Genomic DNA, 26008 nt, shown 5'->3' with positions numbered 1-26008 from the left:
TTGCTTGGTTTTAAAGTCTTTCCCCTCCCAAAGGTCTGACATGTATATTAGTCTGTGTTTACCCAATTTACTTATGGTTTCCTTCTTTATGTTTAAGTCACTCACCCATTTTGAATTTATCCTAGTGTAGGGTGTGAGGTGTTGATCTATTCCTAGTCTCTCCCACACTGTCTTCCAATATTCCCAGCAGTTTTTATCGAATAGTGGATTTTTGTCCCAAAAGCTGGGATCTTTGGGTTTATCGTATACTGTCTTGTTGAGGTCGCTTGCCCCAAGTCTATTCCACTGATCTTCCTTTCTGTTTCTTAGCCAATACCAAATTGTTTTGATGACTGCTGCTTTGTAATATAGTTTAAGGTCTGGGACTGCAAGGCCCCCATCATATGTGTTTTTTTTTTTTCATTATTTCCCTGGATATCCTTGATCTTTTGTTATTCCAAATGAATTTTGTTATCGTTTTTTCTAAATCAGTAAAGAAATATTTTGGGAGTTCAATGGGTATGGCACTAAATAGATAAATAAGTTTGGGTAGGATGGTCATTTTTATTATATTGGCTCGTCCTATCCATGAGCAGTTAATGTTTTTCCAATTGCTCAAGTCTAGTTTTAGTTGTGTGGAGAGTGTTTTGTAGTTGTTTCATATAGTTCCTGTGTTTGTCTCGGGAGATAGATTCCTAGGTATTTTATTTTGTCTAAGGTGATTTTGAATAGGACAGACAATTCTTAATTCACACCTTAGTAGGCTAAACTTTTGAGCAATTCACACCTGAGTAGATTAAAATCTCAGTAAATTCTCATCTCTTTGCCACTTGTAAGTTTACAAGTTGCCTGACCTTTATTGGTACTTAGCACCTTTTTGCATAGGGTCAGCTTAAGGGATTTTGCCTTACTGTAAGTATGGGTTAAGTACTTTTCATTGTTCAGCAAGGAGTTTACAACTTTATCTTCCCCTAAGGCATGCTTAAGTATGGGTGAAGAAGAGGTCTCTATAACATTTAAAAGAGTATTTGGCATAAACTGTTACAGATAAAAGAGTGGTTGCATAAATTTTGACTATGGAAATATGGTTTCAAGATAATGTCTAGTTAAATCAAATATAAAGTGGTGGCCAGGGAAAAATTCCCAAATATGAAATATACCCAAATCAGCTGGGTTTATGGAGATTTTAATTCCCCCCAACACTTCCCAATTGAAAGGACTTACTGAAGAGAAACCTGAGAAAGGCATTTTGAATCTCTGTCAGACTTTACCTCAGCTCCTGTTGCCTGGGTCTGAACTGTGGCCCAGGGGCCAAACAACCTTACACTCACTTAGGGGGCTTAGGTTGCCAAAGCCTGAGTGCCCCCCAAACTTGAGGAGGGAGGGGAAAGGGTTTAGATAGAGACAAGGACCCCCTTTCCCCACTTTCCTTGCCAGTTATTTCTTTTGTATTACCCTGATTGAGTTGACATTAAAATAATAATAATCTTTTCCCCAAGCAGTGAATCAAGTGTGAGTGAATAGAGACCGTCTGGAGTAGTAGAGGGGGAAGCAAGAGGGACAAGAGCAAATCTGGGAGAGCAGCCATAGCTAAAGAGGGAAATCTTCACATCTCCTCTCCTCTCTCTGAGCCAATCCTTTACTTCTGTTGACTCCCCTGAACCCCACTTTGAGAAGGGGGGTCTCCACTCTTCTCTCTATTCTGAAAGACTGACCCCCTCGATTTCACCATGGGCAAGTCACTCAACTGGTCCCTTTGCCTCAATAGCCTTAAGGATTAAGTGTGGGGGAGGAAGGTCTATGACCCACGTGTGCTAGCAAGTGACAAATCAGGAACAACTGGCTGACCCCTGGGCTGTCCAAAGCCAAGTTCAAGCTACCAGTGGTACATGTGAGACAGGAAGTGGCTCCAGCTCCGGCTCAGAGAATTTCTCTCATAGCATCCTAAATTGAGGCCTCCTCCATCTCCACCAGCCCCGCCTCCGCCCCTGCCCTCCCCTCCCCTCCCCTTCCCTCATGGACTACCAGAACCCCCCTGAGAAGGGAGGCCCAGTTAGGGGAGGGGAGGGGGGGGCGTAGGAAGATTGGGGGGGGGGGAGGAGAATCTAAGGAGGAAAGAGAAAACGCCAAGGGGGGGAGGGTCGAAGGCGGGAGCCTGAGAAAGTGGACAGAGGGCTAAAGGGCTGCCGAAAAGAGGGAGAGGATGCGGGGGAAGGTGAAGCCTAAGGAGGCTGCGGGAAAGGAGAGAAGATAGGGAAGCGGAGAGGATGCCGGGAAGAAGGAAACCGCGTGATCGCCGGGGAGAGGCTCCACGAGGCCTCACAGGGCTAGACAGGCTACGGAGAAAGGGAGCCCGACACCGGAAAAGGCCCGGATCTGTCAGGCCCGGCCCAGTAACCCCACTCCGGCCTCCTTCCGGCGTCTTCCTGACTGGCTTTGGGAAGCAGCACCAGAGAAAGTCCCCATCGCAGCACCAGAGCCCACCTGGAGATCGAGCTGCTACCCAGAATGCCCCGCGCGGTGCCCTCGGGCCCCCCTCCTGCCTGGCACAAAGCGGGAATGCGGAGACCCCGAGGAAAGCGCAGCGCCCCGAGCTACCTTAGGAGAGAGCAGAGCTGGGAACGGGGGACGCCGGAGGCCCCGGGAAGGCCAGGAGACCGGAGCGCCCTACAGTGAGCGGGGAGAGCACAAGCTCCAGGGCCTAAATGATTCACAGGGGAGGGGCCGGGACGGGTCCGACCCTCAGTGGGCGTGTAGAATTCAAGGGGAGGAAGGGGGGGGCGGGGAAGAGAGGCTCCGGAGGAGGGGATAGGGGGAGGGTCAGCCCCAGGGGCGGGGCGGGGCGGGGCGGGGCGGAGCAATCTAGCTGCGTAACAGGCTGCGCAAAGGCCTCCGGGAAGCCGGAAGTGAAGCTCGCCGCCAGTTTCTCCCCTCCTCCACGTCCAAAGCTTTCTCTGACTGCTCTCAGTAGCCGATTGCGGGACTCCCTCCAGACCGCGCCTGCAGCCTCGGTAATTATGACGTGGTGGCGGGGCACCGGGGGGAAAGGGACGCCCGAGTGGAGAGCGGCCCGAGGACGAGGAGCCTGGGGGAGGGCGGGCGGCAGAGAACGTGGCTGAGTTCGAATCCTGCCTCTTACGAGTCCCTCTGGGGCCGGCACCTCCCGCCTGGGCCTCCTGGAGCCCCCCAAAGCGGCGAGCCCCTCCCCTCCCCTCGCGTCTTGGGACACTGTAGTTCGGCGGGACCGACCGAGTTTCCTGTGGGGTTGGATGTATGCCGGGGCTGCTCTGGTGTCTGACGGGGCTTGGCTGGGGTCTTCGGCTTCCTCTTCGGGACCTTCTTTGCTCCTAAAACGACCTGCGGGGAGGGACCAGGACTGGGTGCAGTTTTACTGAGCCATGCTAGGACCCAGGAGTCCTGCCTCCCAGCCTCGGGGCCCCGGACCCCCGAGCTCCTGCTCCCCCACCCTTGGGGCAGCCTCAGAGTCATCCCATGCAAGCTCTGCTCAGACAATAAGGAACAGAGACAGGGCTGAGAGTGTAGAGGAGCTCAGGAGGGCTTCCTGGAGGAGGCGGGATTGTACTTTGCACAGTAGGGAAGCCAGGGAGGAAGAGCCTGTGAGCCGCTACGTGGGGGATAACCAGAGAAGGTTCTCCAGGCAGGGAGCTGGAGGTGCTGTTCATGGACCCCCAGGAGGCTGGTGTGTCCCGGGGCCAAGTGGGTGGCAGGGACGAGCGGGATGGGGCCATCAGGACTGGGACTGCCAGAGAGCATCCTGGGGGATTTGATGAGGAGGCTGGGCCAGAGGAAAGTCAGGTGAGGGGCTGAATGGAGGCTGGCAGGAAGGGGAAGAGAGCCCAGGAGGCCCTGCAGTCAGGGATGGGAGGCTGAGGGAGGAGGAGGGCCTTCCCCACCGGGAGGACTGCCCTCTGGCCAAGGGAGCCCCACCTGGACTGCTGGGGAGCAGCTAGTGTAGACATGAGGACATTTTCCTGTATTTCTCTGCTTTATTCTTTTACTGTCTCTGCTTTAATGAACCTAAACCGTTCACAGGAAAAGCTGCTGGGCGGCTCCTTTCCTTGGCCTGAAGGGCTGACCTGAATTTACTCGCCTGCCGTATTCTCAGTAAACCTGAACCGATTCAAGGTTCTCCCTTATTGTGTCCAAACTCCTCATTTAACCCTGGCAGAGACGAGGCCGGGAAAGCTGGAGGAGCTTCAGGGGGGACTCACTGGGGCTGCTTTGCTGCCTCCACAGGGAGCCTGGAGTGCCCGGGATGGCCTTGGAGAGGGACAGACTCGCAGCCCAGGTAAGTGCATTCCAGCCCCAGATGGAGCCCCCTCAGCCAGGGAGGCCCTTCCCTGGCTCTGACCAAGAGGGCTAGGAAGCTGCTGCCTCCTTCCAGCTGGGCCACGTCTGTCCCCACATCCCAGGCAGGAGGACCAGCCCTTCCCGGCTCTCTCCCTGGCTTTGGGAGTGATTCCTGGGCCCTGGGGCAGCTCAGGCCCCAAGAGCTCCCCCCAGGCGCTGCCTCCCTTGTTGGATTTCTCTCTGGACACAAGTGAGCGCCCAGGACGGCTATCGACTCCTCCTTCTTCTTCCCTGTCTGGGCATCCTGTCTTTGCTCTCTGCTCTCCCAGCGACACTCACAGCCTCTTCCTCTGCTTCTTTTCACCTGATCCCTCTTGAGTCACTGCTCAGCCCAAAGGCAGGGAGAAGCCATCGGCCGCCCTCCAGGCCCCCCCAGTCTGACTGAGGAGACCCCTCAGCAGCCGTGTCCAAACCAGCTCTTGTAGGTGGGATGGAGGCCGGCATTGTGGGAGGGAAGCTCTCAGGGCTCTGGGGAGATCGTTGATTCCTGAAGGGAGGATTCAGCTGGGACTGGAAGGAAGCTCCGAGGCCAGAGGCGGGAGGGAGGGAGAACCTTCCCTGCAGGGACACAGACAGCCCATGGAGAAGCCCCGATTCAGACCGTGGAAGGTCTTGGCCAAGCATCAGCCCAGTGTCCCTGGGTCAGAGGAGGAGGAGGAGGGAGGTGTGAGGGGAGAGGAAGGGGCTGGAAGGTCAGTATATGCCAGGAGAGCCTGTTGTAGGAATGGTCGGGGTCCTTGCCAGGCACAGGCTGAACCTATTGATGCCAAGATATGTATATAGCAGGTCTTTTTGTGGTAGCAAAGAATTGGAAATGGAGGGACCTTCATTCACTGAGGAATGGCTGACCAAGCTGTGGCTTGTGATTATAGCGTCACCCTGTTGGGTTATGAGGAATAACCGGCAGCAGCATTTCAGACAAACCTGGGAAGACTTCCATGAACTGATGCAAAGTAGGAGCAGAAGCAGGAGAACATTTTATAGGCAACAGCAATGCGGTGTGGTCAGAAGCTGTGAACGCCTCGGCTGTTCTCAGCAGTTCAGGGTTGTAAGACGATCCCAAAGGACTCGTGATGAGAAAAGCCATCCTGGTCCAGAGAGAACTGATGGACTCTGAATTCAGACCAAAATACATTTCCCTTTTTTCCTTCCTTTTATTTTCTTTGGTCTGAGATTTCTTCCCAAAATGACTAAAAGGGAAAAATATGTTACGTGATTGCTCAGGTAAAGTCGAGATCAGATTGCTCGCTCAGGGAGACTATTTGAAACAAAAAATAAAGTGAATGTTAGAACTTTCTTTATCTGTAATTGGGTAGAATATAAAATATTATTCTACAAACCTCTCCCTGTAGCTGAGATGGGTTTGAGCTCTTTCTCTCCTACCTTCTTATAGTGTGATCTTCAATATTTAGCTCACATTTCCTTAAACCGTGTCTAGTAGAGTGTGGTGTCGGCTTATGCTGTGAACCTCATTTCCTTCCCGGCTACATTCCAGTTTTCTTAGCAGTTTTTACCAAATAAGGAGTTTTCTCCCAAATTACTTCTTCTCCACTTGACAGGAGGTATTTTCTTTAGCCTGTCCCATTGCTTTACCTCCTTACCTTACCAGTCCCCCAGCTTTAAGATGACAGCTGACTTCTGATCTGGTCTGAGCTCTGGCCGTGCCGCTCCCCAGCTATCCTGGCTTCTTGTCAACATCTTCCTTGATATGGCTGATCTTTTGTTTTTCCCAAATGAATTTTGTCCTGATTTTATCCAGTCCTGTCACATACCTTCTTCTTCATGGCATGAGGGGCGAAATTACATTTTTTCTCCTGGATTATATTTTTGGATTTGATCCTCTTAAGAATTCTTTTCAATCTGAAGCAGCTTCTGTGACATTTCACTAGAGAAATTATGGGGAGTAAAGTGAGGAGCTTCCCCTCTCAGGAGAGATGCTGAGGCTACCATGGCTGCTGTTGCCAGAAAATCTCTGTTCTCAGTATTGTAACGGGTAAAAGTTAGGGTTGGACTGAATATTTAATTTAATTACTAAACCCCAATGAATTACTCAAGTTGGAAGTCAGAATGGCTTTTTTGGTAGATTATTTATAAATAGTGAGAAGAAATTAAGGAAATGAGAGAGAGAATCAGTTGTTTCTGATTTGTCACTTGCTAGCATACGTGGGTCATAGACCGTCCTCCCCCACACTTAATCCTTAAGTGGGGGTGTCTACATTCCTGGCCGCTAAAATTCTTTTTTTTTTATCATTTCCAAGCATTATTTATTAAATACATAGATCATTATCATTTTCTTTTCCTCTACCCCACCCTCCATAGCCGACGCGTAAGTCCACTGGGCATTACATGTTTTCTTGATTTGAACCCATTGCCATGTTGATAATATTTGCATTAGAGTGTTCATTTAGAGTCTATCCTCTGTCATGTCCCCTCAACCTCTGTATTCAGGCAGTTGCTTTTTCTCGGTGTTTCCACTCCCATAGTTTATCCTTTGCTTATGAATGGTGTTTTTTTCTCCTGGATCCCTGCAAGTTGTTCAGGGACATTACACCACCACCAATGGAGAAGTCCATTACGTTCGATTATACCACAGTGTATCAGTCTCTGTGTACAATGTTCTCCTGGTTCTGCTCCTCTCACTCTGCATCACTTCCTGGAGGTTGTTCCAGTCTCCATGGAATTCCTCCACTTTATTATTCCTTTTAGCACAATAGTATTCCATCACCAACATATACCACAGTTTGTTCAGCCATTCCCCAATTGATGGGCATCCCCTCGTTTTCCAGTTTTGGGCCACCACAAAGAGCACAGCTATGAATATTCTTGTACAAGTCTTTGTGTCCGTTATCTCTTTGGGGTACAGACCCAGCAGTGCTATGGCTGGATCAAAGGGCAGATATTCTTTTGTTGCCCTTTGGGCATAGTTCCAAATTGGGTGGCTAAAATTCTAAAGAATAAATCGGGTGGAGTTAATCTCAATTTCACAGTATTCCCATAAAGGATGGTGTCAGCATTTCCTGTAGGGTGTGTGAAGAAGCTGGGACAAGCCAACCTTGTGCCATCTACTGATTTCCTCTTGGGAAGGAAGGGAGAACTTTGGGTCAGAGAGGGGTGAATTGTGGAAACAGTCTCCATCTTGTGATTCAGTGCTGGAGCTGGCTTGGGTCCCTTCTCCAGTTGTGTGTCTTGTCCAAATTCTGTCTGCGGAGGAAAGTTTATTCAATGGGGAGAATTGGGAGAAAGCCTCGTTACCCTATTTAAACCTCTTCCTGCCTGGCTGGAAACTGGACTGCCTGTGCCTGCGGTTTAGAGACCCTCAGCTAAGGCCAAGCTTCAGCTGACCAGAAACACAGTCAGATTCTGAGACTGATGGGAGGAGTTTTCTCCTGATTGTACGTCTCGGGGTCTCATCTGCACACTGGCTGCACATCAATCAATCAGTTATTGCTTCTTTGTACAGACATTGGGAAGGAGAAGGACCCCTTGTCAGGGAGCTTCCTCTGTCCCTCTTCCCCAGGCCGACTTGGCAAGTCCCTAATCTTTTCTCCAGTTAGAAAGCAGATGAACCAACACTGGATTGTTTCCTTTGCATTCGTTGGTCTCGTTCAATTGATCTCTTATGAGGTAGAAAAGTCTCTTTCCTCCCTCTTGACCCCTCCCCAGAAGGAGCTGTACAGGGAGGTGATGCTGGAGAATGCCTGGAACCTGCTCTCTATGGGTAAGGACCTTCCCCCTGTTGCCATCCAAAGGAATATCGCCCTCAGCAGCAGGCAGGGTTGGAAGCAGTTTTGTCATGAGGAAGGGATGAGGGCTGGTATGCTGAGTCCCAGAGCCAGAGCCCTCCTGCTGCCTGGTTCTCCTGTAAAAGGACTTTGCATCATGTAATGGGACGTTAGGGAGCTCCCTTTGGTGCTCCTGACCAATCTCAGACGTGGAAGTAATCTCAGAGCTGCTTCTCTCTCTTGTATTTAGGACCCGGAATTAGGTCCCCCAAACCCATCTGAGAAACCTGTTCAGGCAGTTATTCCTCCCACCCTCTTCCCCTCTATTGGGGATCTTTTTCTCTTTAACCAGCATAAACTCACAGCTCCGTGGTGTCCTCAGGAGATATGGTTTCTTCTTAGTCTTTCTTCCTATTGCCCTAAGCCTCCAGCAGAGCCAGTAAAGAATGGAGGGAAGGGATGAAGAGCTTATAATGACCTGCTCTTGCCTGGGGCTCTCCGGCTGCTTTTCTCTGTAATATTCTGGCACTTCTTCCTCACCTTCTTCCTAATTAAGTGATAAAATTATCCCTCTTTAAAGATGAGGAAATAGATTTAATTAAGTGCCTTATTCTCAGGCACCCACATAGGAGCTGTTTGTGGCGAAATGTTAACTGAGGCCTTCCTGCTTCTAATCCAAAGCCCCTGCCCCCTCCTCTTCTAGCTGCTTCTCATTTGGAAATAATGGAAAACTATGGATTCAGTCTATCTTTCTCTAAAGAAAATGCCTGAGAACCAAACATTAGGGTTCCGGATTGGTTCCGTGACCTTCTTCCCCCTCTTTTCCCTTCCCTAAATGCTCTGGAAAACTCCTCTAGGGCCCCCAAAGGCCCTTCTTGCACACCTCTGTGATTCTCAGAATGAATGGACTGGCTGGGAGATAGCATTGGGCGCAAGTAGGATTTTGAATTTCACAGGAAAGGAGGCAGAGCTCCAGGGGAGAAGAGTCCACGAGGCTCAAAGAGCTGTCAGAGAGGGAGGAGAATGCAGTGTGATGGGATAGAAGTCGATTCCTCAAGGTCCCTGGGTCTGGAGCTTCAGAGTGACCCCAAGCACTGACCCTTGCATCTAGTTTGGAAGTTTTGGAGTTCTTCCAGAACGGACCAGAACAGGACTGGGGGGTGTGGAGGGGCTGTTGCTCATTCAAGGCCCCCCAGGAGGTTAACAGGCCCATCCTACCCTGGACTATTGCATTACATTCACTGAGGAGGGAAGGGCAGAATCCTGGAGGAACCCCATGGACAGATTGTCTTGAGTGAAGTCACTGGACTCCCCCAACTTTCCCTCAGGAGAACTCAGTGACAGACTTCTCTCAATTCTCCTCCCTGCCTGTTCCCCATTCCTAGGGCTTCCAGCTCCCCCACAAGAAGTGATCTCTTATTTGGAGCAGAGGGAAGTCCAGTGCATGCTGAAGCCAGAAGGCCTACAGAGCTGCTGCCCAGGTGAAGGAGGACAAAAGAGGCGTGGGAGAGCCAGGGTGACCATAGGCTTCTGGGTGCTCTGGTGAAGCCAGTGCTAGATTTGGGGGCGGGAGGATCAGACATGGAATTCTTTTTCAGAGGTTTTACTAAGGCTCCGTGCGCAAGTCGCTGAACCCTTGAGCCTCAGTTTCCCCATATGTAAGATGAGGCTGTTGGATTCCCTTTTCTATCAGCTCCCTTCATGAGGTCTACCTATGATTGTTTTAGACTGAAAGGCTTGAAAGTCTCCTCCAGGAGCCAGAAGAGGTGAGCTAATCACCTCTGAGTTTTTTAGTATCCAGAAACATGTAGGAGGGCTTCTTCTATGTCGGTTTCTGGGTTAAGTTACGGGGCACATAAAGCGCTGCAGCTGACATCCCGTGCCCTCCAGGAACTCACCCTCTGTTAGAGCAGATAGCACAATGCCAACAGTTCTGTGAAATCCCTCTAGATCCCTGTTCGAAGGAAGCTCATCATGAGAGGGAAGTCTCTGCAGGGAAGGAGCAGTGGAGAGGCCTTAAGGGGGAGGTGGCCTAGGGCTTCAGGAGAGCCAGACTGAGGATTCTGGGAGAAAATATAGTATAGAAAACAAGGGAGAAGCACCAGGATAACTTACTGCAAATGGCCATGTCTAGTATTTTAGCCATGTACCTGAGAACAGATGTTGGACTACCTCCTGAGGAGAAAGACACCAAGTGAGAGTGTTTGGAGCATTGGGGAGAAATGGTTTGTTTCTCAGAGGAAGAGAGTCCTTATCTCATTAGTGTGTGAAAGGCTGAAGGTGAAAGAACAATGGGAGTCCTGAAGGAAGAATAGATGGGCTTAGATGAGGGATGGGATGGGCTTCTTTGCCATGGAAAGAGATTTTCTCTAGCTTGCAGAAGAATGACCTTTTCCTCTGATCCTGAGGCCAGAGAGGAAAAGGAGGCAGCTGAGCTGGGTGAAAGGTGGAGGATAAGAGAGAGCTCTGCAGAGAGGTCCAGCTTTTGTTCAGTGGAATATGAGGCCAAGTTCTCAACTCAGAAGGTGAGGTAGGAGTTGTTAGGAAGCCATGAAGGAGAGCTAGAGACCAGGGATATATTTGGAAGGTTGCCTTGGTGGTGGCAAATGAAATACATGAAGGAGAAGTCATAGCATTGCCTTGCCCTGCTGAGGATCCAGCTGAGGTCAGGGAACCTCAATGTAGAGTGCAGCCAGGCAGCTGGTTTCCTGATTTTCCTTCTCTCCATTGACCTGCAGCCTATGAGCAGGAGTGAAGACTGCTGTCTTCCTTGGAAGCAATCCAGGGCTAAGCTTTCCGTAAATCATCAGCCCAAGCCTTTTCCTGGTCTCAGGGTTCCAGTTTTTGTCCTGTTTTTGGTCAATCGGGTGACCACAGCACCTCACTTGAGGGAGATGAGAGGCTAGAGTGAAGCGTCTGGGATCTCCAGGATTGGGTCTACTCTAATTCCAACAGAGTTACTGTTGACTGCTGAGAAATATGGGGAAGAGAGGGGCAGAATCACAACTGAGGCCAGAGGATGTATTTGCCTTCCAGGAGAGATTCCAGACTAGGATTCTGGTAGAGTTTGGGCCTGACAGAATTCCAGGACCCAGTCAGTAAACATGTATTAAATAAGAAATATGTTCTAGGAACCAAGGTAAGCTCTCCGTATACAAAGGAAGGATAATACCAATCTGGTTTGTCTTAGAGCTCACAATTTAAAATACGTATTTGAAGATCATTTAGAAAGAAGTAACAGATCCTCAATCTCACTCTCAGATGATCCAGGGAGAAAGGAGTGTTGGGGAATGGAAATGCATTTAATTCAACAGGGAAATCAGAAACTAGAAAAGTGTAGAGAATGACAGTTTAAGGAGAAAAACAATCAAAGGAGGAAATAATCCCAATTCTAATGATAAAAATGAACACCATTTTCATATGGCCCCTAGTATGTGTCATATACTTTATAAATTTGATCTCTTTTGATCCTCATAGGAACCCTGGCAGTCACTTGATATTATTATGTCCAAGGTATAGTTGGAGAACCTGAGACCAACAAAATTTCTGTGACTTACACATGCTTAAGAATCTTTGCCAGTTTCTCCGGTCCAATGATAATGCACCAGCAACTATATTGGAATTTTTAAAAAGAGTATCATGAAAATGCCTTTACCTATAGGAGTTGGGAAATAGGGAAGCGAGTTGTAAGAGCTTTGTTGCCCATTTCCTTACAGAAGGACCTAGGACTGAACTTAGGAGACATCGTTTTAAACATGGGCAATGCCATGTTTCCATTTAATTTATATTTAGTGGAAGGATTTTATTAAAAAGAGGCATTAAAAGAAAAGTAATGGCTTCTCTCAAGGAGTAGGGAACTCAAAATCTTTTATACCTTGGATAAATGGAAAAAAAGATTTCTGAATTTCTTCATCTGATCTCAAATACGGGAACAAAAAATAAGGTTGAAAGCAGTCATGAAGGGAATTGCATAATGATTACACAGAAGCTGGATGATGAAATAATAGAATTATTACATTTACATGCACCAAGTGTTGTCATACCTGTGAAGAGAAAATTGAATGTCTAGACAATGAAAATGAAAGCAAAAAGATTGAAAGTAAATTGTCTAGTATTGTCGACAGAGCACGCCCAGTCACAAGATTTGGTCTCGGCTGCCAGGATTTCAGGTCATGTCAGTCATCCAGCCTTTCTGAGGTCATGGTCTGAGTTAAGAATGTAATAAAGTTAGCCTGTTCCTAATCCAAAATTTCTTATGAAGAGCCAATGAGATCATACTGGAAGCTCTTTGTTATTTAAATTGTTCTTTAAGTTTGAGGCCATGGCAATTTCAAAGGATAGATTGTGCCCATTTAATTTGGAAGATGTTTTCTTACCTGAGGAAATAAGATAGAAAGTGGTTCATTTTTTGACAGTTGAGGAAAGGAGATAGTTATATATGTGTATATATATCACTCTCTATATATGTTTTTCTGATTGTTTCTTTTAGAAGGAGAGATTAGACCTGAAATGAAGGCAAATTCAACAGAGGGTAGCTATCCTGTGGAAGAAATGGACTTACAAAGATTCATGCATAAACGTCCTGATAACTTTGCTTCTAGGGAATTCTGTGTTGCCCATCAAAATTCATCACATATTGAACATCAAAGAATGCAACCTGAGGAAAAATCTAGTGAAAATAATCAGTGTAGAAAGAATTTTATACACAGATCCAGTGTTGTTGGACATGACAGAATCCATACTAGCAAGGAATCTTATGATTGCAAACAATATGGAAATACATTCAATGAGAGCTCCAGTTTTGCTATACATCAGAGATTGCACACTGGGGAGAAACTTTATGAATGCAAGCAATGTGGGAAGACATTCAATCAGAGGTCCCATCTTGCTGTACATCAGAGGATGCACACTTTGGAGAAACCTTATGAATGCAAGCAATGTGGAAAGACTTTCAAGCAGATGTCCTATGTTGCAGTACATCAGAGAATGCACACTGGGGAGAAACCTTATGAATGCATGGAATGCGGAAAGACATTCAATACGAGGTCCCATCTTGCAGTACATCATAGAATACATACTGGGGAGAAACCTTATGAATGCAAGCAATGTGGAAAGAAATTCAAGGTGAGGTCCCATCTTGTTCAGCATCAGAGATTGCACACTGGGGAGAAACCTTATGAATGCAAGCAGTGTCAAAAGACATTTACTTCCGCCCTCGGTCTTGCTACACACCTGAGAATCCACAGTGGGGAGAAACCTTTTGAATGCAAGCAGTGTGGAAGGACTTTCACCTGTAATTCCAATCTTTCTAGACATCAGAGAATACACACTGGCGAGAAACCTTATGAATGCAAACACTGTGGAAAGACATTCACTTGCACCACCAGTCTTATTGTACATCAGAGAATGCACACTGGGGAGAAACCTTATGAATGCAAACAGTGTGGAAAGAAATTCACTTCCACCTCCAGTCTTACTGTACATCAGAGAATACACACTGGGGAGAAACCTTATGAATGCAATCAGTGTGGAAAGGCATTCACTCGCATCTCCAGTCTTTCTCTACATCAGAGAGTGCACACTGGGGAGAGGCCTTATGAATGCAATCAGTGTGGAAAGACATTCAATCAGATGTCTCATCTTGCTGTACATCAGAGACTACACACTGGGGAGAGGCCTTATGAATGCAAGGAATGTGGAAAAACATTCAATCAGAGGTCCCATCTTGTTATACATCAGAGAATGAACTCTGGGGAGAAACCTTATGAATGCAATCAGTGTGGAATGACTTTCATGTGCTCCTCCAGTCTTGATGTACATCAGAGAATCCACACTGGAATGAAATCTTATGAGTGTAACTAATGTGGAAAGACATTCCCTCGCACCTCCAAACTTGTACATCAGAGAATCCACACCGGGGAGAAACCTTATAAATGCAAGCAATGTGGAAAGGCATTCAATTAGAAGTCCAATCTTGTTACACATCAGAGAAGCCATCGGGGAGAAGTCTTGTGACTGCCAGTAGTGTGGGAAGACATTTAGTTGTGGCTTCAATCATGCTATATGTGAAAACCACACTAGTGAGAAAATTCAAAAATGAAAACTGTGTGGAAAGGTGTTCATATTCAGCTCCAGTCTTACTATGTTGTGGAGGAACTTTTCCTCCATTTTGGGAGAGCATTGTGGAATTAGAAATATGCTTCCCTAAAAACTGATTCCCAACATAGCATTTATCTTGTTCTTACATGCTGGCATAGACAGGATATAATTTTGTTGGAGCCCTTACCTCTCACGCTTCTCTACCTGTCAGAGTAGCTGAGAACATTGGGATATTTCAGCAGCTAGAAAAACTCAAGTTATGTGGTTCTATTTTAAAACTAATTGAATATTGTGTGTTAATCCAAATCTCATGTGTTTTAAAATAATCAACAAATAGTATATATATATCAGGATACAGGCACTGAATTTAAGGGTACTTTTGTTAAATTTCAATATCTGGTGTTATAGAACTTTATTTACTATTCAGAAAGGAATGAATTGACACTGCAGTGGAGTCTGCAGAACTCCAAATTCAACTTTAGACTCAAGCTTCCTTAACCTCCCTAGTGTCACCGTCCACCCACATTCCATAGGTCACATCTCTGTGATCTCCCATATTGAGGTAGAGTTCTGCACTGAGCATAGTGTGAATCATAAAACTGCTCAGACTCTACTTCAGAAGATTTGAGTAAGCTTTTCCCCATTTTTTACAATGGAGGTACTTGGTCGGGAATGTATTGAGAACGTTAAAATTTCTCCACCCTGCTCAGACAGTGCCTTAGGGGAAGATAAAGTTGCAAATTCTTGATTGAACAATGAAAAGTCCCCAACTCATACTTATAGTGAAGCAAAAACCCCAAGTTAGGTGGTCTATTTTTAGATCTAATACAAAAGGGTGCTAAGTACCCATTAAAGCTTAATCACTAATAGGTCAAGCAACTTACAAAAGGCAAGCTTAACAAAAGATGTGTGATGGTTTAGTTTACCCAGAGAAGGTGAGAACTAAAGAGTGGTGAGAAGTAAGAATGGGCAGTCCAGGGAAAAAGCGCCCACTGTGATTGGTAGATATGAAAATTTAGGGGAGGTGACATGAGAAAATTTCTTTAAAAGGAGAATTCAGTTCAGGTTAGTGGTAGTTCAGTTACAAAGTTGAATTGGAGCTCTGAACTCAGTTCAGGAGTTGAGGATTTCAGTGGAGGACTGCAGCTTGCTTGAGACTATCTTGTGGTGAGTGATAAAGACTGACTCGTGTTTCCTTAAGGCTCAGGCCTAGGCCCTTTCTACTATTTTTTCTCTTCCCTTAATTCCTTCATTTATATTAATTAAAATCTCCATAAAACTCAGTTGACTTGGGAATTTTCATATTTGGGAATTTTCCCATGGTGACAACTTAACTTTAATATAAATCAAGACACTAAAAATTATCTTTACAGTTTGGCTGAATCCTTTACAGTTTTGGCAATTGACAGTCTTGGAAAACCCACATTTTTGTGGTTATAATAGTGTGTAGGAATCTCATTTAGACTGTGTTGTAGAGAGTGGGCAGGCCAAAATGGTAAGGCTATCTATGGAGATGAATTTCTCCCTTGAATTTGAGGATATTCTTGGTAATTGAAAGGATCAGTGCTGCTAGGAATGAGTTATTTGAGATAAGTAATTGGTTGCCCTTCCATAGAGTTGACCATTCTTGCAATTCTATTTCCTGTCTGTACTTTGGAGGAGTAACCTTCCTTGCCCTCCCATCTATTGGTAAAATGCCAGAGGCTTAGTGTTTCCAGGTAGCTACTTTCAGGCCACATGGCTAGGGGCAAAAATAAGGTTTAAATGGCTACTATGCTTGAAACCACATGGAGGCTTGAAAAGAGTAGACTACAGAGAGCAAAATAGGGCTAAAATCTGTTAATTTTGCCTCAGTAATCAATACCATCTGAAACTCTTCCTTCAGTTTTCTGGAATTTTAATCTGGAGATAGAATCTTGTTAGGGTATCTGGGTTGCTTCCCACCAAAGTGAAAGAAGCCAGGAGGGTTAGAATCCAATTGTTGCTAAAACACACATATACACTTGGCTTAAGGGCTCACAGTGAACAATGGCTGTCCAGCCACTGACAATGTAAAGGAAAGGGATTTCTACTTTCCCAGCTTCAAGAGACCAGCACCAAGGACTTCCAGCTTATAGCAGCAGCGATAGTAACAGCAGCAGTAAGAACAGCAGCAGGAGGAACACTCAAGTAGTGAGGAAGGGAGGGAGGAGAAGGCAACATCAGCAAAGCCCAGAAAACTGGCACAAGGCCATGGCAGAGGAAACATGCTTTCTTTTCAAACTAATCTAGTTAGAATGAAGAATTCTGGACCCTATTTCTGTGGTCACCATAAATGTAAGATTTAGATTAATATCCAATGCCTGAATTATATTTTTACAAAGTTTATTATCCAATAGTAGGACCATGTGACTAAGTCGTATAAAAATTAAATCTTAATAATAAAAATATATTTTAAGGATTTATTTGTGATCATTAGAAATCAAGGAATAAAGAGGATACAAAATAAAGACCACTTGTGAATGGCTGATCAGCCATTTCAAAACCCTTCCCTCACCACTGCGACCATATTCACTGCTTCCTCTGGAAGTGGAATGGAGACTTGGAGGAGATGTGACCAAGAATCTTGATCATTCTGGTGGAAGTGTATAGTAAGCTGAAGAGTTCCAAATGAGAGATGCTCTCTCTTGGGAGCCATCTAGGAGTATGATGCCCTGGAATCAATTTCCCAGCTCCTTCGGTATGTGTTCATCATAGCCCATCCATTCAAATTTTTACAAATGTGGGAGGTCAGGATTATAATTGTACTTCATTTCAGCTACTAAAATTGACCCTTTACACCTCATTACAAATAACTCACAGACAGGCAAAATTGTCATAATTGTTCAAAGAAAAAATCTTAAATTCATGCTTGAAGACCCCCTAAAATCAATTTGACATATTTAACTCATTAAATTTTCCAAAGGGTGTTATATAATTGTAACCAGTTTTGATGAAGTCCATCTATCACCTATGCGACAATTAACAATAAAAAGCTGTTTTTTTTTTTTCCCATGGGTTTATTCAATATTTGTTCAGTATCATTATAGGGGAAAGGTAACAGAATACAACAGTAGTTAAAACACAGTAGATTAAAATGAGTCAGTGTAACGGAATAGTATTGACCAGATTAATGTATGAACTTGAAACAACAAAATTAAATCTTAAAGCAGACAATAAGCAAAGTGCAATAAAATAGACTTTCATAAACCAGTGGAGTCTGAAAAGGCTTAAAATTTTTCACCTCCAGTCTCTTTATATCTGTTCAGATTTCCTTTTTTTTTAAACCCTTACCTTCCATCTTCAAATCATTACTATGTATTGGTTCCAAGGCAGAAGAGGGGTAAGGGCTAGGCAATAGGGGTTAAGTATTGTAAAAATGGAGATTTGAACCCCAGACTTTAATCCCCAGATGTCCTTGGTACTTCCTAAAGTTCCACCGATTCTCACCTGAGTTTGAGATCACCAATTCTTTAAGGGGGCTCTCTGCCAACTTGCTCTCTCTCCCTACTTCCGCTTCTTATCACATGCGGCTCTCTACCAGGTAGGCAAGATGTAGAGTGAGTGGTTGTAAATGGGATCTCTGGGCCTAGACTCATGCTTTCTATATTTGTATTTTATTTCTTAATTTTTAATAAACCTCTAAAAAATACCTTTAGCAAAGAAACTAATTTTAATCTCAACAGTTGGCGAACCACGTTGGTTGTGACAAAATACCTTCAATCTTCTGATCCTTTCTCTACTGTAACTAAGTTCACCTTTTAATAGCTAGTGCCTAGTTTTGTTTTTAAGCCACGTTATTCCAAGAATTTTCAGAAAAGCCTCATGATCTGGACCTGTTCGATTCAAATCGCTCCTCCTCCCGCTCACCTGATGCCAGCCCGTCCTGCCCGGCCAGCAATCCGGACCTGTGGTCTCGATCACATTGCAACCCACCCGCCCAGCCCCAGCTAACTCTAGCCTCAGAGCCTCAGAGCAGATCGTTCATCACCCCAGGCCCAAGGCTAACTTCCAACAGCTGGTAAAAAACGGGGTTGTTTTTTCTTTAGGATACAATCAGCCTCCACATGGACTGGGGGCAGGGGATAGCACTGGGGGAGAAAGAAGGAAGATACTTTTCCAAACAGGAACTTAAAGAATGGCTACTTTAAAAGGATATCTTTTGACCGTACTGACACTTTTATTTATTTCACCTTAGTGCCAGGGGAATTATTTAGCTCCCTGCAACTCTTTAGCCAAATTTGAGATTCCTCACTATGGGGAGTCCCCTGAGTGAATTGAGAGCCAGGCGTAGAGATGGGAGGTCCTTAGTTGAAATCTGGCCTCAGACACTTCCCGGCAGTGTGGCCATGGGCAGGTCATTTAACCCCAATTGCCTAACCATTACCAATCTTCTGCCTTCTGACAATAGGCATCTAAATGGATAAAAAAAAAACCAAGGAACTTTAAAGAAACTGGAGGTTATATTTTTAAGGTTTTTCAGACTCCAGTGTTTTATAATAATCTCTGTATTCTATTGCATTTTACTGATTGCTTTGTTTAAGATTTAACTTTGTGATTTAAGTTCATATATTACTGGATTCAATACTATTCTGTTATACTGAATCATTTTAATGTACTGGGTTTTAACTTATGTTAGCTTTTTCCCCTATAACCATAGTGAACAAACATTATTGAGTAGGCCTATATAAAAATAGCTTTTCTATTTTTGACTTTGTAAATTGCAGAGGATAGATAGACTCTATCAGAAAATTTGCTATAACAACCTTTGGAAATTTTAATGAGCTAAATATCTCAAATTGATTTTAAAGGTTTTAGTCTTTAGACACGATTTTTAGAATTTTTCTCAACAATCTCTGGACATTTTGCCTACCCTTAAAACGAAGTAAGACCCATTTTAGTAGCTGAAGTGAAATACAATTATACTCCCAACTCCCACATTATGAGAATGTGAACGGAAGCCGGGAAGTTAATGCCAGGGCATATAGAACTCCTGGAAGACCCCGAAAAGTGGAGCATCTCTCATTTATAACATTTCAGCTCATTTTACTTCCACCAGAATGATATCTAGAATTCTTGATAATGTTCAAAACCAGAAATAAGTCTTACTTTGTTGAAAAATGTGTTTACCGAGGTTCAAAGATTTGCTATGTTTTTAAAATTGTGACAAATATCCATCAGTTCATAGGGTTTTAAAATGCCATATAGCAACTTATGTGAAAAAATGATAGTGTTTGTTTGCTATTGTAATTAACTGGAGTATTGAGAATTTTGGGGATACTGATTCCTACATATTTGTAATACTGGGGAATACTGCATTCTGGTGAAGTGGAGCAAAGGCTTGTGGGGATTGAAGTCCTGAGTTCAAATCTCAATTTTACATTCTCCCCCGTTTGATCCTCTGGGAAGAAGTCCACCCCCAAAGGATCATAAAAACATAATCAATTTAGAGATTACAATGATTTGAGGATAAGAGAAAAAAAGAACAAAACCAATAATTGCTGGACGCATTGACAGAAAGCCAGTTAGGGGGAAGTCCCCTTTGGCATGAAAGTATACATACAAATAGATGTTCAATCAACCACACCCAAAGTTCAATTTTGTGCAACTTGTGGTCTGGAGGCTTCTTCATGGTGGCTTCTCCAACAGTTCAGTTCTGGATTCAGAGACGTAGCATCTTCTTTACCTAAAATTCCTCTCAAAAGGAATTTAAACTTTGCAATTGAAATAATGATATTTTTTACATTCCCCCCATTAAGAGGGTGCTTGAAAAATACATTATCACTTAAGGATGCATGGCTGAGGTATGAGGTATATGAATCAATTGGTAAGAGAAATTAACAAAAACATATATCTGAGTAAGTTTTTTTCTCTTTGCTCCTTGTAAGTTCACAAGTTGCCTGACCTTTATAGGTACTTAGCACCCCTTTGTAGTAATTCTAAAAATAGGCATGGCTTAAGTATGTGTGGAGTAGAGGTCTTCACATTTCTGATCTAAGTAGAGTTCTCACATTTTAGATCTAAGTAGCTTCACTGTTTAAAATGGAGAATGGTCCCAATAGCGAATTGTCCCAATGGAGAATTCCCCAATGGGGAATTTTTTAACGTTCACAAGTCTGAGAAATTTCAAGATTCACAAACCACGATGCCAATCAAAATAATGACAGTGCTCAAAACTCGGAAAATGATGATACCCAACACAATGCCCAACAACAATATATAAGAAATGGAGCTCAATCACGCTACACTCACGGTGAACACCCCCAACAGGGTGGAGGGTCCCAAAAAACTGCCCAAGCATCTTTATGAACGTGTGAGGGGAGGTGAGGGCCTTGGAATCAAAGAATGAAACCTTTGATTTTCCAGACCCTAATATTTTAATGCCAATAATATCTATACACTCCCCCCCCCCAAATAGTAAGGAACCTCATGTCATTTTAAAGGTAGGAACTTCATTCTATGACTATCTTTTAGACACTGGAGCATCTAGGTCAGTTCTAGTAAGCAAACCAGATGAGAAATGTGATTCTATTTGCTCTCTAAATGTAGTAGGTGTTTCAGGAAAACCGTTAAAGGCCCCAAAACTTTCTCCTTGCATGGTATGCGTGTGACCCCTAACTGTTGAACATTCTTTTCTTTTAATGCCTGGATCCCCCACAAATTTGCTGGGGAGAGATTTACTATGCAAATTACAAGCCACAATAATGTGCGCCCCAGATGGCTCTCTCTCCTTAGAAGTGCCCGAGGAAACCTTAAATTTATTCCATGTACTTCTCTCAGAAAGCCAGGAGGCAAATGAGCATCCTACCTTTGAAATACCTACAGATATACCAGAGTCTCTTTGGGCCACATTTTCTACTGATGTAGGCTTACTTAAATTAGCTGCTCCTGTGCAAATAAAAACCAAATCCAGCCCACCTCCTTGCATTCCTCAGTATCCCCTCTCCAAGGAGGCAACAGAGGGCATTACCCGAATAATAAACTCATTAATTTGCCAAGGAATAATTTTCCCTTGTAAATCTGAATATAACATGCTCATTCTCCCTGTTAAAAACCAAAAAGGGGTCCCGATGGCAAACACCTCTATAGATTCGTAAAAGATTTGACGGCTGTGAACAATCACGTTATAAAGAGACACTCTGTAGTTCCCAATATCAATACTATTATTTCTTATATTCCTAGCACAGCTACATACTTTACAGTAGTAGACTTGTGCTCAGCCTTCTTTTTTATACCCATACATGAGAACTCGAGGCATATTTTTGCTTTTACCTGGAATCCACCCAATATTCCTGGAGTCGTTTGCCCCAGGGTTATGTAGAAAGCCCAACCTTATTTGCACAAATTTTGGGACAAGATACAGATAATATAAAATTTAAAAACAGCAAATTAATAAAATACATAGATGACCTACTCTTGGCTTCCGCAGATGCAGAAGCATGTCAGGAAGATAGTAAACACCTTCTTTTGGAATTGCACAAAAGAGGTCTTAAGATCTTGAAGGATAAAGTTCAGTGGTGTCTCCCCAAAGTAGAATATTTGGGGTTCATCCTGACAGCTGGTGCCTGCTCTATGTGAGACTCGTGGTTGCGACATTTGACAGACGTTAAGATGTAGGCCTTCCTTGTATCCACACTCTTCATGAAAATACATACAGACAAGTACCAAAGGTTGGTTACCATCCTGGCTCCCTTCATCCCTGAGAATGAAGGTAAAATCAGACAAGGGAATGACACTTCCCTATATAAAATAAGAATCTGGTCCTTTTTTCTGTAGTATGGCAACTTCCTGTAGCCTTGGCTGCAAATGGTTTAGTGAAATTTGCTGCATTCTGTCCTACAGACTTGTAGGATTAGAAATTACTTAACTGGACCCTAATACAGCGACCTGTGAAAAAATTTATTCTTGCTTTCTCAAAATCTTGTATACACAGATTTTTTTGATATTTTGATACTGATTTTGAATTCTTCTTTAATATAAATATATGTATATATAAAGGTTTATATTTTTTCCCTTAATTTTTCCCTTTTTCTTTTCTTTTTTTATTAATTCACACACACCCCCCCCCCCCACATCTAAACCTTGCATCCTCAGCTGGACTCAGTGTTTTTTTTTTCAACACTTTCTTCAGGGGGGATTGTATTTTCATAAAATCCAAGATTTAAATTTGTTCAAGATAGATCTTCAGAGAAGAAGCTTACTAACTCCTAAATCCAGAGAATGAACTGTTGCAGAAAGATGACAAAAAAACCTTTTCACTACAGGAAGATCCAGAATGAACCTTGGGGTGTGGTTGATTGAACATTTTTTTGAATGTACACTCTTCTGCCAAAGGGGCCTGCCCCCTAATTGGCTTTTGTTAATGTGCCCATCTCTCTCCATCTCTCCAATTTTTCTCTTATCTCTAACTATTGTAATTTCGGAACTGGTATGTTTACAAGACCCATTGTAGAAACTAGTCTTCCTCGGGCCTCAGGGGGACATTGTGAATTTCAAAACTACTCCACCCTTTTTAGACCATTCTTTGGAGGATGGGATTTAGCTATTTCCTGATCAATGACAATGAAGATACTTGGAGTAACAGAGGCAGGTCTTGAAAACTGCAGTCTCCACCCTACTCAGGCAGAGATTAGGAAGGGCTTCAGCAAAACTCAAGATTTAATTATTTGAGAATATGGCCCTCAACAGACATGTGCAAAAAAGGACTGACCTCTGGGCGGTCCTAGGTCAAGCTAGAGCCACCATTGTTACTTGTGAAGTACAGGAAGTGAGGTAAGGCACAGCCTCTGGGATTCTCTCATTTCCTGGGGACAGAGGGAGATGGTAGTTGGTGCTAGGAGCTCGAGCAGGGAGGAGGCCCGCAGACAGCTTCCCTTGAGATCGATTATGTGAGTCAAGGACTGATTCTTCTCTACCTTGGCCCCCTTGGGCCTAATCTCCCTCTGCCTTGGCCAGAGGTTGAGTAACCCCTTTTCCTTTTCTCCTCTCTCCTTCTTTCCCATTCCCTTTGTTACTCCCATTGTGATTAAACCACCACAAACTCCGTTCTGACTTGAGTGTTTCATTTTTAGGAATTTCATAAGTAAATTCCTTGGCGACCATAGTTTTAATATTATATCAATCTTTAAAGGTGATATTTTCACCATTATACCTTTTAAAGGGAATTTTCTCCCATGTCAACTCCGCAAAGTTCTTACATCTACCAATCACAGTAGACGTTTTCCAAAGGACAGACAATTCTTTTTTTTTTTTTGCAAACTTTGAAGCATTATATAAATGCTAGGTGTTTTGTTGTTTTTTTTTTTATTTTAAATACTATTTTATTTGATCACTTCCAAGCATTATTCATTAAAGACAAAGATCATTTTCTTTTCCTCCCCCCCACCCCCCAAAGCTGACACGTGATTCCACTGGGTGTTACATGTGTTCTTGATTCAAACCCATTTCCATGTTGTTAATATTTGCATTAGAGTTTCGTTTAGAGTCTCTCCTCTGTCATGTCCCCTCAACTGCTGTAGTCAGGCAGTTGCTTTTCCTCGGGGTTTCTATTCCCATAGTTTATTCTTTGCTTATGAAGTGTTTTTTCTCCTATATCCCTGCAGATTGTTCAGGGACATTACACCACTACTAATGGAGAAGTCCATTACATTCGATTATACCACAGTGTATCAGTCTCTGTGTACAATGTTCTCCTGGTTCTGCTCCTCTCGCTCTACATCATTTCCTGGAGTTTGTTCCAGTCTCCATGGAACTCCTCCACTTTATTATTCCTTTTAGCACAATAGTATTCCATCACCAACATATACCACAATTTGCTCAGCCATTCCCCAATTGATGGGCATCCCCTCGTTTTCCAGTTTTTGGCCACCACAAAGAGTGCAGCTATGAATATTTTTGTACAAGTCTTTTTGTCTATTATCTCTTTGGGGTACAGACCCAGCAGTGCTATGGCTGGATCAAAGGGTAGACATTCTTTTGTCACCCTTTGGGCATAGTTCCAAATTTCCCTCCAGAATGTTTGGATCAGTTCACAACTCCACCAGCAATGAATTAGTGTCCCTACTTTGCCACATCCCCTCCAGCATTCATTACTTTCCTTTGCTGTCATGCTAGCCAATCTGCTAGGTGTGAGGTGATACCTCAGAGTTGTTTTGATTTGCATCTCTCTGATTATAAGGGATGTAGAGCACTTTTTCATGTGCTTATTAATAGTTTTGATTTCTTTGGCTGAGAACTGCCTGTTCATGTCCCTTGCCCATTTATCAATTGGAGAATGGCTTGTTTATTGTACAATTGATTTAGCTCTTTATAAATTTAAGTAATTAAACCTTTGTCACAGGTTTCTATGAAGATTTTTTCCAAATTTGTTGTTTCCCTTCTGATTTTAGTTACATTGGTTTTGTTTGTACAAAAGCTTTTTAATTTGATGTAGTCTAAATTATTTCTTTTACATTTTGTGATTCTTTCTATGTCTTGCTTGGTTTTAAAGTCTTTCCCCTCCCAAAGGTCTGACATGTATACTATTCTGTGTTTACCCAACTTACTTATGGTTTCCTTCTTTATGTTTCAGTCATTCACCCATTTTGAATTTATCCTAGTGTAGGGTGTGAGGTGTTGATCTATTCCTAGTCTCTCCCACACTGTCTTCCAATATTCCCAGCAGTTTTTATCGAATAGTGGATTTTTGTCCCAAAAGCTGGGATCTTTGGGTTTATCGTATACTGTCTTGTTGAGGTCGCTTGCCCCAAGTCTATTCCACTGATCTTCCTTTCTGTTTCTTAGCCAGTACCAAATTGTTTTGATGACTGCTGCTTTGTAATATAGTTTAAGGTCTGGGACTGCAAGGCCCCCATCATATGTGTTTTTTTTTTTCATTATTTCCCTGGATATCCTTGATCTTTTGTTATTTCAAATGAATTTTGTTATCGTTTTTTCTAAATCAGTAAAGAAATATTTTGGGAGTTCAATGGGTATGGCACTAAATAGATAAATAAGTTTGGGTAGGATGGTCATTTTTATTATATTGGCTCGTCCTATCCATGAGCAGTTAATGTTTTTCCAATTGCTCAAGTCTAGTTTTAGTTGTGTGGAGAGTGTTTTGTAGTTGTTTCATATAGTTCCTGTGTTTGTCTCGGGAGATAGATTCCTAGGTATTTTATTTTGTCTAAGGTGATTTTGAATAGGACAGACAATTCTTAATTCACACCTTAGTAGGCTAAACTTTTGAGCAATTCACACCTGAGTAGATTAAAATCTCTCAGTAAATTCTCATCTCTTTGCCACTTGTAAGTTTACAAGTTGCCTGACCTTTATTGGTACTTAGCACCTTTTTGCATAGGGTCAGCTTAAGGGATTTTGCCTTACTGTAAGTATGGGTTAAGTACTTTTCATTGTTCAGCAAGGAGTTTACAACTTTATCTTCCCCTAAGGCATGCTTAAGTATGGGTGAAGAAGAGGTCTCTATAACATTTAAAAGAGTATTTGGTATAAACTGTTAGAGATAAAAGAGTGGTTGCATAAATTTTGACCGAGGAAATATGGTTTCAAGATAATGTCTAGTTAAATCAAATATAAAGTGGTGGCCAGGGAAAAATTCCCAAATATGAAATATACCCAAATCAGCTGGGTTTATGGAGATTTTAATTCCCCCCAACACTTCCCAATTGAAAGGACTTACTGAAGAGAAACCGGAGAAAGGCATTTTGAATCTCTGTCAGACTTTACCTCAGCTCCTGTTGCCTAGGTCTGAACTGTGGCCCAGGGGCCAAACAACCTTACACTCACTTAGGGGGCTTAGGTTGCCAAAGCCTGAGTGCCCC

At 43.6% G+C, this 26008-nt stretch overlaps 1 protein-coding gene across 1 annotated transcript; it reads left to right on the top strand.

The window, feature by feature from the left end:
* Positions 1 to 2538: 2538 nt before the first annotated feature.
* On the top strand, positions 2539 to 17847 carry LOC130457962 (zinc finger protein 883-like). Its single transcript, XM_056820843.1, has 5 exons — positions 2539 to 2651; positions 2810 to 2990; positions 4237 to 4288; positions 9458 to 9553; positions 12562 to 17847. Exons 1-5 carry the CDS (start codon positions 2539 to 2541, stop codon positions 13932 to 13934), a joined length of 1815 nt encoding a protein of 604 aa, XP_056676821.1. The 3' UTR covers positions 13935 to 17847.
* Positions 17848 to 26008: the final 8161 nt, after the last annotated feature.

This window comes from Monodelphis domestica, chromosome 3, assembly GCF_027887165.1.
Source record: "Monodelphis domestica isolate mMonDom1 chromosome 3, mMonDom1.pri, whole genome shotgun sequence".
In the NCBI taxonomy this organism is placed as follows: Eukaryota; Metazoa; Chordata; class Mammalia; order Didelphimorphia; family Didelphidae; genus Monodelphis; species Monodelphis domestica.
Note: the sequence above shows the minus strand (reverse complement) of the source record. Positions and strands in the feature narration are given on the sequence as shown.